The sequence below is a fragment of the Vidua macroura genome, chromosome 3, assembly GCF_024509145.1.
Source record: "Vidua macroura isolate BioBank_ID:100142 chromosome 3, ASM2450914v1, whole genome shotgun sequence".
NCBI classification, from domain to species: Eukaryota; Metazoa; Chordata; class Aves; order Passeriformes; family Viduidae; genus Vidua; species Vidua macroura.
The window spans coordinates 54,706,277-54,721,155 of NC_071573.1; the positions used below are offsets into that span (position 1 = coordinate 54,706,277).

At 39.3% G+C, this 14,879-nt stretch overlaps 1 protein-coding gene across 3 annotated transcripts in view; it reads right to left on the bottom strand.

Moving 5' to 3' along the window:
* Positions 1-490: 490 nt before the first annotated feature.
* Positions 491-14,879, bottom strand: part of ARID1B (AT-rich interaction domain 1B) — a 325,304-nt gene continuing 310,915 nt past the window's right edge. For all 3 annotated transcript variants that reach the window (XM_053972619.1, XM_053972618.1, XM_053972621.1), the window contains 5 exons: positions 13,244-13,394; positions 10,597-10,693; positions 6,543-7,332; positions 5,565-5,695; positions 491-3,580 (listed from right to left, as the gene is read on the bottom strand). In XM_053972619.1, coding sequence (XP_053828594.1) covers positions 1,868-3,580; positions 5,565-5,695; positions 6,543-7,332; positions 10,597-10,693; positions 13,244-13,394 — 2,882 coding nt within the window. In that variant the 3' untranslated portion in view covers positions 491-1,867. The remainder of the gene's footprint in view (positions 3,581-5,564; positions 5,696-6,542; positions 7,333-10,596; positions 10,694-13,243; positions 13,395-14,879) is intronic.

Genomic DNA, 14,879 nt, shown 5'->3' on the forward strand with positions numbered 1-14,879 from the left:
AAGTATGCAATGACACATACAGTATCGAGAAGTGGGTGGGTGTTTATTCTAAATACCCACATCACTGGGGTATTTGCACCTTTAACCAACAGAGAGAATTACAGGTAGTGAATACAGATCGATTTCTTCCAGTTGGTTATTGCTTTAACAAAATCTTTTGTCACTTTTTCTAACATCTGCCTTCAGTCCCCCAAACACAGCACAGAGACTGGATACCTGCATAGTCAGAACTATCACTTGTCAGCCATGTCTTACCCTTTGAGGCTTTGTGGTTTTATATATAATAATTAAAAACGCTTCTCTGAGATGTGAGAAGGCTTTTCTAAAAGAAGAGCAAGTTGCTGCAATACAATAGTGTAATATTTTTGAAAGTCATAATAATAAAGTAAGGGAAAGAGAATAATCATTCTTGCTCTTTCTTGTAATTAGTTTGCTTTCCGGTATCTCACACTGTAACTAGAACACTATTCAAGAACACCCATCACAGTGCTTAACAAGATTTAATGTACATTTATTCTTAACATGTGGAACATATAAAGATTTTATACTGAATAAATGAAATTCATTAAGCCAGAGGAAAAGGAGGAATTTACATCAAGTTTTTTCTTTTTAACTACATTATCTTGAAATACAAATGCAGATTCTTGTCACTGAAAAATCTTTGAAGTTGTGTTTCTTCCTTTTTTTTTTTCCTGTATATATTTTTTGTCTGTAGACTGGTAACCATTTTCTTAAATCAATCCATACGTAACCATTTCCACACCTTGATTTATAAAGCAAATTGTGATCGGCTGCTCTCCCGAAATAGAGCATGACTTTATACATACAGAAACTTGTACATTACCCTCAGTTGTTGGTTTTCTGTGTTGGGTTTTTTCTTTTTTCTTTTTTTTTTTTTATTATTTTTTGGAGATATGGCCCAAATGAAAGAAAAAAATAATTCTACTATCACTTTGTAGATACCACATCATGAAAAAGAAACTAAAAACTTTGTACTAAAAAAAAAAAATGAGGGTATGTTTCATGTACAACTTCTATATACATCACGGCCCTTAGGCAATAAAAAAATATTTTAAAAAATGATTAAAGGAATTGTGAAGAACTGTCATTGTGGAAGGTCAAAAAAAAAAAAAAAGATGTAGACAAGACAGTTCTGGTGAGGAAGCAATTGATGTTTAACTTCAGGTTTTGTTTAAAAATCTTTTAACTTGACTTATTTTGTTTTGTTTTGCTCCTAGCCTAATATAACCATTTCTCCTGAGGAGAAATCAGTATTGTTTTGGATTTTGACTACTGACTGACACCCTCCTTGATCCCCTATACCTACATCACTAGAATCTTCTATTGCACAGAGCTTTGGGTGATGGTATACAAGTTTTTTTTAATTTTTTCCTTATCTGAAAAAATAAAAGCACACAGGAACTTGGTATGTTGGTTATTTTTCACCTTTTTGTTTCAAAGTGGTGAGATTTTTTTCCCATCATACAATGGTTTGCCATAACATTTTTTTTTAAAAAGTCACTAGTTCGCTTCCCAAAAAATAATGCAATACAAACATGGAAAAGAACATTGAAAAGGATAATCTATGGAAAAAAAAAGTGTGACCTTTGAATGTACTAGACAGCAACTTTGGTTAAAAAAAATAAAATAAAAAGATGTACTTATACACATAGACAGCAAATATTAATTTCATAACTGTTCAAATTAATAATTTCTTTAATTCCCAATTGGTAAATAGTGAATGGGGCAGAGGAGCAAAGATTCTTTTTTTTTCCTTCTTCCTACATTGGATAAACAAGAACAGAAAACAGCCAGTTATATGTGACCCTCTAATCTCCACTCACACATGCTTGGCTTCTCACTTATGTCATAACTGCCCAATCTGAAAAAGTACATCACAGATGACAGATGCAACCAGAGAGTTCAGGACAGCAGATATTGAGATATCCAGCAAACGACCCTCGTGCAAAAGGAACTCGGAGCGGTTCTCGTCCACTCTTGCCATGGCCAGCAAGGCCTTGGCTGCCCTGCACATCATGTCTACGCTAGGCGGCTCCAGAGGCGGAGGCTGCATGTGCATGAGGTTATGCTGGCTCTGCTGGTACTGGGCCATAGTGACCCCATCCTCCAGGAAGCTTATCAAGTTTCCAATGCTTCCCTTCTGCACAGCTATTGCCCTTGCTGCTAATGTGTCCCCCTGGGCAAGGTTCGATAGGAGCGCCATGGACATTTCTCGGCAGACCGGGTTTTTGCGGTCCCCAACGTACCTAACTAAAGTAGCGTAGAGTTTCTCCTGACGGCTGAATGGGGGGGTGGCCAAGATAAGGTCCACATTATTGTCCTGGATACTGAGCTTACACAGGGTCTCCAGCACAAGTCTCTGAGGCGAAAGAACTGAGTTGGGCCCCACGGTTGGAAAAGGATCCTGTGCCTCTGCAGACGGGCACACCATCCAGTGCAGCAAGCCATCCAAAATTGGCAAACAGATGCTTTCTGTGTAAGCAGACAAGTCTAGCTGCCCAGAAATGTTGGCTAATGTGACCAATGTATTATCCCTCAAGACCTCGAGGCAGTCCCACCACCACTCATCCTTGCTGCAGGCCACCCCTTTGTCCTCCTCTTCCTCTTTCTCATAAGTCTGCGGCGCTCGCTTTCTTTCTGGATGCTCGTGGTGAAGAAGGATCAACTTTCCCAGGATCAGCACCAAGCCTGGATGTTTGGACATTTCGGTGTCATTGCCAGGCACAAAAGACAAGCTACGGACAATATTTGACACACAGATGCATCGTTTGGCCAAGGAGTCTTGCCAGTGAGTTATGGTGCATAGAGGAGTCTCATCCCGGCTCCTTGGCTCATCCTCTAGCAATTTAATATTCCGGTGGCTTTTGGCTTGATGGATCCCGAAGGGAAATTTACTGCTCTCTGTTTGGGAACCAGAGTTTGAGTCTTCAGGTAGCGCTCCTGGCCGAGCTGAGAGGACATCATCAATGGTTGCTGTTATACTCTTTTCTTGTTGCTCCTCAGATTCACCTTTCCCCTCGAGGTCCTTCTTTTTGCTTGGAGAGTTCAAGGGAGGAGGGGCTTTCCTGCGTGGTGGAATCTCCATCTTGCTTTCAAAGTGAGTCTGGATATGCTCAGTTGTGTCACCACCACCAAGCTGCCAGTGGAGAAGTCCACTATCAAATTCCTGAACGCGTCCAAGTTTGTCAGATCGGTCAACAACAAATAGATTATTTTTCTTTACAATCTTTATTGGCAGCTTGTCAAATTTACTCGCTTGTTTTGGCCTCTCACTTGGATCAGCAATGGCACCAGGAGTAGAAAAAATAATGCTCTTTTCTTCTCCTTCTACCTTTTCATCCTCCCCCTCCTCCTCATCTTCATCAAAATAGTCAATACATTCGTCATTCTCATCTTTTCCATTATCCTCTGCCAAGGACTGACTATCATCTTTCTTGGCTGCTTTGTGATCGAGTGCTTTGTGGCCTGGATCTCCCACTTCATATTCCATAAGGATTCCAAAAATGTCAATCAGGCATTTTCTAAAATATTCTACTAAAAGCTCAAGAAATCCAGACAACTGAGGGAAGAAGAAAGAAAGAATATAAAAATCACATAAATATTTTTGTCTACATGAAATTTTATTAGGAACACTGATGCATTAATGTGTGACTATTTCTCTCATCCCGCTGTGGACTTGTGGCTAGGTCCTGCATGGCAGAAGTTAATCAAAAGAAATTCTTCTAGAGTCTGTCCAAACAGTATATAATGTCAAATTATCACAGCTCTGTTTGCTTCAGCTGTAACAGGTATGAGAGGTACAGAACTTTATTAATGTCTCCTTTAAGCCATAGCAGACTTATCTGGCTTAGCTGTTCTGTCCCCTTGGAAACGCCTATTACTCTTCATTTTTTGTACAGAGTACTGAAGTTCCTAACTCGGCTATTTTTTCTGATTTGTATTTTTATTAGATATCTGAAGTTTGCAATTCTTCCTTTCCTCCTTTGTCTCTAAAACCAACTGTCATATAGGAACCTTCAGTTCAGGGTCCAGGTACTGATATCCTAGATAAATATGTCATCTCTATTGGAATAGATCCATTTTTTTTCTGGCTGTAGTTTAAAACTGTTATTGGAGCCTGGTGCTGTAAGTCACCCTTCAGAAACAGTTTTAATTTAGGTTTAATCTTCTTAATCAACTTGTAATGACTTCCTTATGGAAAGGCAGTAGTTGGGATTGGTATTAATTTACACTTAGTGGCTTTATTATTAAAAATTCTTTGTTTTTATGATGCATTCAGCCCAACTGTCTGACTTTTAATGTGGTTTTTTTTTTTTTAATTGTGGGCTAATGGATTTTTCAGTAAAATGTAGCCTTTTGTCCATTCTATATTCTCTTATGATTGCCAGCTTCTCAAAGAACTAAGAACAAACTGATGCTTATCAGAACCACAGGAGTTACCAGGTCCTGGCTGCCATTGGAAACAGAGTCCAAAGCAAATATAACAAAAGAGTATTTACAACATATCTAGTATTCTGTGCCATTTGCATAGGGTGTATTAACACAGTTTCTGTCAAAATTCAGAGGAGATTCACCTCCTTTAACTTCAAACATCCACACTATTCACACACCTAACCAAATTGTCTTGATCCCTTTTATAATCAATGGTCTTTTACAGGCCATTTCTAGGGTATGATTCATCTGACCTATTTTAGATCTCTTTTTCTGGGTGAGATAAATCATGCTATAGATATCCCTAGTTCTAAAGTCAGGTGGGATGTAATGTACCATTTGTGGCTACATTAAAAAAAAAAGTCATTATATTTAAAAAATGATGAGTTACACTATTAGTATCCAAGGAATGAATGGAGGAGAGAAACTGAATATTTAATTTGTACAAATTTTAGATGATGTGAATTATCAGCATGCCATCTATTACTACCACCTAACAGGCAAATGATTAGAGCAGAGCTGAAAAATGCTGGGAGGCAGTGAGGCAAAAGCACACACTGTTTAATCCTGTGTTGCTTGCATACTATGGATAGACAGTGGATTTTAGCCTTTAAATTGTCAATTTGGTATTCCTGTTAAAACTTAATTCACTGGAAGAAGAAACTGAACAGAAAATAAGCAATTAAATAAAATCCCACAGTCTCACAGGGAAGTACAGAACAGGACAAGCTGTCACCAAAAACCAGTTTGATATAGTCTTGCAAAGTCTTTAAAGAAACACAGATTAAGAAAGATACTAACATACTGCTGTTTTGAGGGATTACACTATCATGTGTGTGAGTTTACACATTAGTCTTTTGGCAGTGCTAAAATTCTTATATTCCTACATTCTCCTTTCTACAAGAAATATCCTTTTTTCAGGCTTCTTTATTTCTTCTATTTGACCTATATCTGTCTCGTTACTCAATCATAAACAAGTGCAAGTTTTTCAGTATTAAAACTTATGTTAATTAGAATAAATTCGAAAAGCCAGCAGCATGTTTGTAGGTGTCTTATTACACTTTTCTTTCCCTGGAAAGTATATATGAGAAGTATAATGCTTTCCCACCTACCTGAGAGAGGTTGAAAGTAGCAACAGTGCTGTCATCATACAGAAGAATATTAATAGTGTCTAGCGCCCAGGTACTTTCAGCCAAAAGACCAGATTTAAGAGACATCATCACTCTCCAGGCCTCAGGAGTTACTGGAGAAAGAAAGAGGGAGAAGTAAAACAGTATTAGTGCATCCTTGGAGACTGTTAGTGAGTTCTGAAAGGGTAAACGATGATATTCTGAGGATGCAAATTTAAATTAAATGGTTACTGATTAACTGCTTAGTTCTGTTCAGTTTTCTCTAACTGCTGCTAAGCCTTAGTGCTGGAGAATATCCTGGTAGGGCCATTCTTCCTGACACTGCTGAACCTGAAATAATTGCACAAACTTAAAGAACTTGACTAACCCAATTCATCAGTAAACAAAGGTAGAACACTGTCAGGAATGTGGAAATCTGAAGTATGAGAACTTGAATGGATGAAATGTAACCAAAATTTAAGATAAGAAAATACTTGGGGATCTTTTTAAGAAGTGGGGGAGAAACACACAGACAAATACTATGGAATGAATTAATGGACCATTCAAGGAAAGCAGAGATTGCAACTACACAGCAGAACAGCATGAGCTTCCGTGGAACAAAAACATAGAAAGCTTTGCTAAGCTAAATGCTGTACTGGTGATTTAACAGACACTCGAAAGGACCTTTCAACACATTTCATTTTGAAATCTGAGGCAAGCTTCATTTTTAATGCATTTGTGAAGACCTCAAGTCTCCATTTAAAATACTGATTTCATTTCATGTCAGATTCTCTGGGATGAGTTTTACCTATCATCCTCACTGATGCACATGTTATTACATTTTTATTGAAAACAATCACATTGCAGTTACCAAAGTTCACTATTTGTCAAGAGTATCTTAAAAATCTGAAAAAAAACCCCAAAACCAGAATCAAAGTCCCTTTCCTCACCATTTATGTTAGGTTTTGTTTTGATGCTTACCAATATCTTTTGAGGTAATCTTTCGTCTTGGTTTTAAGACTGGTTGGGATGCTTCTACAGAGCCTGGGGGGAAGGTAATCTCTCGCCTAATCGGTGGTGGTTGGGGTGGTGGTCCTGTGACCTGTGACACTGGAACTGTGGGTATAACCTTTTGCATCTTCATGGAGGGTAAGAAAGGAGACTTGCTTGGAGACATACGGTTTTCCAAAGAGCGCTGGAAGGACGCTGGACTTGGAGCTCTGGAGATGTGGTTTGGCATAGAGGGTGGTGTCTGGTAGGATGACTGAGGAGGTCTAGTGATAGGCTGCATGGAGGCTGAGGATGACATATAAGAAGGCTGCCGCTGGTTGACATGAGAAGGCCACTGACTCTCGTGGTTTATCCTCTGGTCAGGTACCATCATATCATCAGTGCGATTCATCCCTGGATACGGGGGGGCCTGTGCAGGGCCTCCTGGACCTTGCCTGTTCTGGTAAGGGTAAGGCATATCATTTCGTGTTGGCCACATGTTCTGCTGAGGACCTTCACTGGAGGATGACGACTGCATGGGGCCACCAATCATCTGGGGAGGTATTCCATGCTGCTGCATTTGTCCTGGGCCCTGCATCCTCTCCCTGTTATATGGATATGGGTACTGTCCCTGCATGGGCCTCCTGTCAGGCCCCGTGTAAGCGTTGCCGTACTGGTTATACATTTCCTGCTGCTGGTTGCCATACTGCATGTTATACATATCCCCTTCGTGGCGTTTGGCTGGAGGCCCATACATGCCATCCATGTGTCTCTTGTAGTTCTGAAAGAAAATTTTTGGAAAGATGTGTCACTTTCACTCTACACACAATACAAATACACTGGATGAAAGCTCATTCAAAAAGCTGAAGGCGTTTAGCTCTGGAGGGATCGTGCCGACTCCAGAGGCGGGCATACAGTGCTGTTAGGCTTGATCCAGTGCTTTCTTTTTAAGCCTCTGTTTTGCTGTGCTTATAACTGAATACTAAAAGGAAGCTTATCCTTGGGCTAAATTTTCTTATGCTTGCTCTATTTTTTCCCTTTCCCTTTCCTTCCCCATCCGTCAGATTAAATTCCACTGGTCATTTCAGACATGTATGAAAAGGCAACAGTCCTCACCAACTAAAATATTTTCACTTCTTTTTTATGCTTAGTCTATTAAGAAGAAAAATATTAAAAAAAATTCAAAACCACCCAGTGAATCTTTTCAAGAGACGAGCACTGAATAAACTCTTTAAGTAACAAGATATGCTGCAAGCATGCATGTCAGAAACAGTAAATCTTACAATATGACATCAGCTACAGACAATAAATTTATTAATAGGAGAAAACAATCTGCTACATTTGATACTCTGTGAATTCCCAGGAATACTGTCCTCTTTAGGCAACCGTTCTCTTCCTAAATCATCCTAATCACATTTAATTTATTGTGAGATTATTGCAGCAAATGGTCACATCCAAACGTTCTGTTCTAGTTTATGCAGGTTCTTACCCTGCTGTTCTGTAATGAATTAAGCAATGTAACTAACAGCTGCCACCTACGGTTTATTCCCTCTTTGTTTCTCACCCTCTCAAATGGGGAATGTTGTGTGAGGTAAGCTGTTTTACCTCGGGGAGAGCTGAGTGGTTTTTAAACCATACAAGCTTGAATGTATTTATGTTTAAGATGGCAGAACAAAAAAAAGACATGCTGCTCTTTGAGGGGAAGGTGGTAAGGTTTGTAGCGGTCCTTAGTTCCTGTGGGAGTTTGTTCCACAGTTCAAACCACATTGAGAGCTCTGAAGCAAAAAATGTGAATTAAATGGGTGATTTTTGAATATATGATCTACGGCAAATTCAAAGTTACAGCTCCCCTGGAAACTCAGTAGCTCAGTAGCATTGCACAACGTATACTAATGTTCTAGAGTTAAGATCAGAGAAAATTCTCTCTGTATTCAAGATGGGAAAGTTAAAACAGCTCTGGGATTCATAAAGTCATCTTCCAACTTTGGTGCACATAAAACCACAACTACTGTATTGTATGTAAGTTTTTTTTTAAAACTTGCAATAGAGCTTTCTCGCTATCTGAGAAATATCTATTTCCAGCCTTACATGAACTACTTGCTGTACTAAATTCCACCCTTGGGGCCAATTTATACATTAAGAAATGACTTGGCAGCAGCCACACCTAAGAAGGTTATGTTTGTTTTGCCACAGTGACTCAGTGCTCACAGCAGACACTTGGGATGTGCCTTTTTAAAAGCACTCCAGCACCCTGGTACGTGCAGTGTCAACGTGCCCAATGGTCCCCAGTGCAGAGGACAGTGATGCACCTGATCGCCTCCCTCCTGTGGACATGCCCAGCAGGACACTGAGACTGCACAATGTGTCTCTCTCTCTCCTCTGAGATGTGGAATTGTGAGACCTCACAGAGGACAAAAAGCCGCCAACACAGGTTACCTGCTGTGTAATAGCTCTTGGGATGTAAGCATTCATACAGGAATTGGAAAACCTGTCCCCAAGTGTTTCATTAGCCCCAGGAGTTCATGCTCCAATCACCTCCTTTGCCGGTCATTCCCTAGCCTTCGGGTTGTAGATAAAGCTTTGAAAGGGTAATTTTTCACATTCCTCCTGAACCACTACAGAGTAAGATTTAGGTAACTGTAAATAAGCTACTGGCAACAGAATCTCTAGCTAAATGAAGAAGTGGAATCCTCTTGGGATGGGAGAGAGAGGCTGAGGTTGATCAGGATCCTTGTCCTTCATTCTCCACTGCTTTTCTGCATTAATGCATTTTGCATTCAAGAATCATTGTACAAAATATATAAACAGCACTAAGGACAGGGCCAAATATATTTTTACAATTCTAGCTGTCTCCTTGCTTAAATGAACATGTAGTTAATATATTCCCTGCACATGTTAGCATGGAATATCACAAACTGTTCTGTTACATATCTTTGCAATTCCCCCACTAAATCACCTAGACTGCTAACATATGCTCATCATAAAAAACAACAAAACATTTTTTTGATTTCTGAGATGTTATGAACCAAAGAGATAAGCAAGAAATTCTGAAATTTAAATTTATGTATGTTTTTAGTACAGTGCAAGCGAAGATCTCTTTTGGTTTCTCCCCACAGCACTCCCAACCCCTGACCCCAATTTCCTAGTAAAACTATCCTGAACTGAAAATAACTATCTGAAATTGGCTCAAAACTAGTTTACATTTCAGTTTTTTTTATAATAAGGAAGTGCTTTCTATTCTGGAAGCCAACTTCAGGTATTGTATGACTAGAACTGAATTAATAACACACAGAATGAAACTGATCCTGTTGAAGTCAGTGGAGTTTTGCTATTGACTTCTAATGTGGGATTTTGCTCACAAGGTAGTAATCATGCATGTAACAAAAAAAACCCTTATTAATTAATATAATTTGTATTTTTGAGTTGTAGGAGCTGGGGAGACTGCAATGTACAAATGTTTAAACTATTGTTAACACCTATAACATTCTCTCTTATGTATTTGTACCATATTATTACTAGAGATATCATGTGGGAATATGCCCTCTGATCTATATTAAAGATAGGTATCTCATATAACCCACCACAGAACTGAAAATAATTGAGAGTGTTGCTCATTTTACATTGTTCCAATTCTCTGTTAGGTTCACTTGGCTGCACAGCATTAAGTTAAGGCCCTTGAACCTGCCATCCAAACCACTTTCCTATTTGTTCCTTCACTTGTTACTTCACTTCTTTGTCACTTCACTTAAATATACTTTATACTTTCCCAGTCTGCTGGTTATTAACTTGGGACAATCACTTGATGCACATCCAAAGCCACAGAACATCTGTTAGAATTTACATTCTTCCAGTGTAATGAACACATTTACCTACAGCTGCACATACGTTGCTTATCCATACAGGCTGTGACTTTGACCAGAATTACAGTGCTCTTCTGTGCCAAAAGACATACACTACATAAACAATTTTTTTCAATGTATACAGAATCCTGGGGTGAATTTTTTAAAACGAATGTTAGGAACATAGCCATTTTTCCCTCTACTACCTGCTGCTGTGGATACATTCCAGGTTGATGTCCTCCATATGGTGGCTGTCCTGAGGGAGGTCCTTGTCCTGGATACTGCTGCCCATATGGTTCATGCCTAAAATAAAGCATTCAAATAAATACTTAGAGCTGCTGGAGTTTTCAAGCTACCAGGAAAAGTAAATTCCTTTGAAAATCTTGCACCTTGAAGGCATCTGTCATCTGGAAACAAGGTGAAGGCACAGTCTGGTATGGTCCTGAGCCTGAAGTAGTAAGCTCTGCTGGAGCTGGTTGTGGAAGGAAGGAGGTAAAGTAGATAGAAGAAAGGAGGAGCAATGAAGATACAACAGAGAGATTTAGAGGGAGCAGTCAGGAATGGGAAGAGGGTATGGTCAGCAAAGAGGTAAGAAAGGCAGCGGCAGACATGGGGAACCCATCCTTGGTGGGGAAGTATCTAGTGTACAGCTCAAAGGTTGCAGGTAAAAATTCTTGTGTTTTAGAATGCCAGCCTAATAGCAAGCTATTTTCTGGATTATTCAAGAATATATCAATTTAAAGTGAGTAAAACCACTACTCATAATTTTGGTAATGTTCATGTAATTTTTAATTAAAGCCACATAATGAAGCATACATAGTAAGAGACAAGGTTGTGTTGCACTTGGAAACTTACCTGTGGCCTTTAAGACCTCTGAGGAGCACTACAGTGCAATATTTTTAGCACATATGAATGAAATTTAGGTTGCTGAAATCAAGTACTTGGAAAGCATTAACATTGATAAATAACACTGTATTGCAGGCTAATATGTGAGTAATTCTTCTCTGTACACTATCAGTGAGAACACATCAACAATTAGAGGATAATTATAGAAGTAATGTATCAGGGAGAGGTACAGAAACAGAGAACTGGGGAACTTGACATGTTAAAAGAACTAATGGGACCTCATTTTTCCAAACATAGAAAACTAATTTTTTTTTAAAGAGATGACCAGAGAGAAAGAAATAGCAATTCAGTATCTCCTATAATTGGAGAGAAATTATCCAATGCCAGTTAAAAGAACAATGTAAATGAAGGGAGTTGTCTGTAGCTGTCCAAGAGTATATGCAGTAAGATAAAATTCAGCAAAGGTACACATATGTTATACATAAGGGAAGACTTTATCTAAATATTCAGTTTGTTAGCCACAGGATAACCACAAGCCAGGTGAAATTGTGGAAGCTTCAGAAGTGGTATCATTTAATGCTGCTCTGGAGAACTTGGGCCTGTAAACTATGTTCTAGTCCTCTGCTGAGCAGCAGATACACAAGGTAGGATGCACATTCCTTTTCTAACATCTTTGATTTGACTACTCCAGAAAGTCAACTGATTCACACAAGCCTCTGCTCTCCTGCAAGAAACTGAACTAACGGTAAAAGCCTAAACAAGAAAGCAAAACAGAAGTAACACATCGAGAGGCCACATGCTCTGCCTGCATGCTCTCACAGGGGCTGCTAGCGCTCCTTGGCTGGTTACCGTGGGTATTACAAACACAGAAATCAGTGTTCACCTTTGCTGGCCAGGGTAACAATTAGGAGAGTACATGCTTGGGTCACTGTTTGAAGGTACCATGGTGCTTTGACCAGGTGGTACCATACTGCCTTCTGGACCCAGCCTGTGATCCAACCTAAAAAATTACAAAGGAAACCTTATTCTGTAAGAAGTACTTATTCTCCAAAATTGTCAACCAAATAAAATAAATCACGCACTTTAAAGGAAACATTCTCTTGACTTAACACCTTCCACTGGAGCCCTATACTCTCACCAACCTCCCCAGCAACTGAACTCCCCACCTACTGAACAGCATGATGGTATTTGTTTTACTTGACACATCTACTACTTAAAACTACTGACTGAAAACTACTTTGTCCTTACACTTTAAAGATCCACACTGTACCACTCTGTCTACCATCAGGAAACAAAAAGAAAAGCTAAATACACAGCCTAATGAAAGTAAAAGCAGGAATATGGCCAGAGCAGCAAAATCTGCCAGAATACTTAATATAATTCAAACATTCCCAGGACATTCTGCTTGCTCTACCAATGCTTAGACATCACTGATTTTACCAATTTTTCTCCCAAAGCCTTTCCCCAGATAAACAAAAGAGGACCAAATTTATTTCATGTACTTCACTGAAGGACAAACTTATGAGAATCCTGTTGGACACACTGCAAGACTGATGCTGCTACAGCTCTGACAACAGACTCCAGACTCTCCAAAGGCAATTCACTCACAGACCACAAATCAGACACATTTAGACTGTGCGTTTTGTTTTTCATTAAGAGCCAACCAGCAACTGTTTAGGTGAAAACATGGCCAGGAGACCAACTCAAGTGCTATTTTATGCTGTCACAGCCCAGCCCAGCTGCCAGCTGAAGGCAGCTATCAAAGACACCCACGATCTGATCTGCTGCAGCCTGAGTGATTTCTAAGGTGTGACAATTCCTCCTTATTAATTTCTGTGAACAGCTAGACTCAGTCATTACCAGTGGTTTGACTCCCAGTGATTTAGTAAGATGCTGTAGGAAATGTAGGCTGCTATGTTCTCTGCAAGGTGGAATGGGAAAATGAAAAGGGAAGACAGAGGATCATTTTCACTAATGGGCTTTGCTTTTTCCTGAAGATTGACTCACCTCCTGTCATAGCCACTTCCATAAGAGAACTGCTGTCGCTGGCTCATGCTCATGTTGGACATTGCTCCAGATGGACTCTGGTTATACATATCTTGTATTCCACTGTTAGGCATTTGTCCAGGGGTCATGAAAGGCTCATTGCTTCCAGGCACTGCAACAGTCAGTGAAATTAAATTTATTAATCTGGGTGTTTGAAGATCACTTTCTTTTCAATGAAGTATTTCAGGAGAATGTTCAGATCCCTAACACTGCCAAGGAGAATTAGCAGGTGTCTAACAAGCTCTCTGGGGTCTAATGGGAACACGTGAAGCACCACCACTACCAAGATGATGGGTATAGTATTACGGAGCTGCAAGTGAGGAAAAAAATCTCCTCCTATGGAACTGAGCTATCAGGCACCAGGCAGCTGTTTCCCTCTGGTCTTCACAGCTGAAGATGAACTTCACTCTTGTTCTTTTCACCGAAAACAATGCTAAAAATGAACGCAAACATAAGCCTTACAAAATAGATTAAAGCAAATCTACTAGTTTGAACTACAAAGCTGTCAGAATCAAGCTTTTCTTTCCCCCCATAAAACCCTTATACACACATATACAATAATGTTGTTTTAGAAAGGATACTCTATCCTAATGTAGCTTCTCAAGTAGGATGGGCATATTCTATGGGTCCAAGAAAAGGCACTATTATCAGATATAAATCACCAAACAAATAGAAGAGACTCTAACCTTCAGTCCCTCATAGTAGATACTGAACAGAGATATTTCTGTTTTGACAGGATGAAGTGAAATGTAAGACAAAGTACAATACACCCACTTAATCTCATATGGATATAAAACCTAAAGTGAATCTAAAGCAGAGAGAGTTCTCCCTTCCTTCAGCTGTATTATATGTTAGTGTCCACAGTCCAGGCAAAAGCATTTAAAGGAAAGGCTTTAAAAAAAAATCACATCAAATCAAATTAACTACCTCTTTTAAAGCATCTCCCCACATCATCACATCTCCCTCTTCCTCAGTTTCAGGGCCTCTTCTTGCTGTATCTCCCTTTTGCTCTGTTTTAGTTTATGCTTCCGTCTCCTCCACCTGCTCCTCTCTTTACAGCCATTGTGAACCCTGTCTGTGTTCTTTCCTCCTACTTTCCTATATCTGAGGCATGCAAGATTGATTTAAAATCTTTTTACAATATCCACAAAACCAGCTGTAGGTTAAGTACCCAAAAGGACCAGAGTCAATTTTGATATTAATTTTAAATTTTGCTTTTTAAAAATAAACAGAGTGTGTTTATCACCTTTTGTCAGGGACTGCCCAAGTAAGAAAAAAATTAGCTTTACTATTCTGAAAAATATATAAACTGAGACAGAGAGCATTAGGAGGCTTGCTCAGTTTCACACAGTGAATTCCCACACCAGTCCTACTACAACCATGCATGTTGCTTCACCACTTCACATTCTAACAGTGAAGTCCAGCACTTGAATTGCAGAGTAGCTAACCAACCTCAAGAAATATAAATACTAACCCTATGATTTATGACATTTCCCAAAATTTATTCCTACAAGCATTTTTAGGATTCTGTTAATTCCAAAATAATGGGCATGACTCTGAGTGGGGAAATATGACCAGACCAGAAACTCAACTGCAC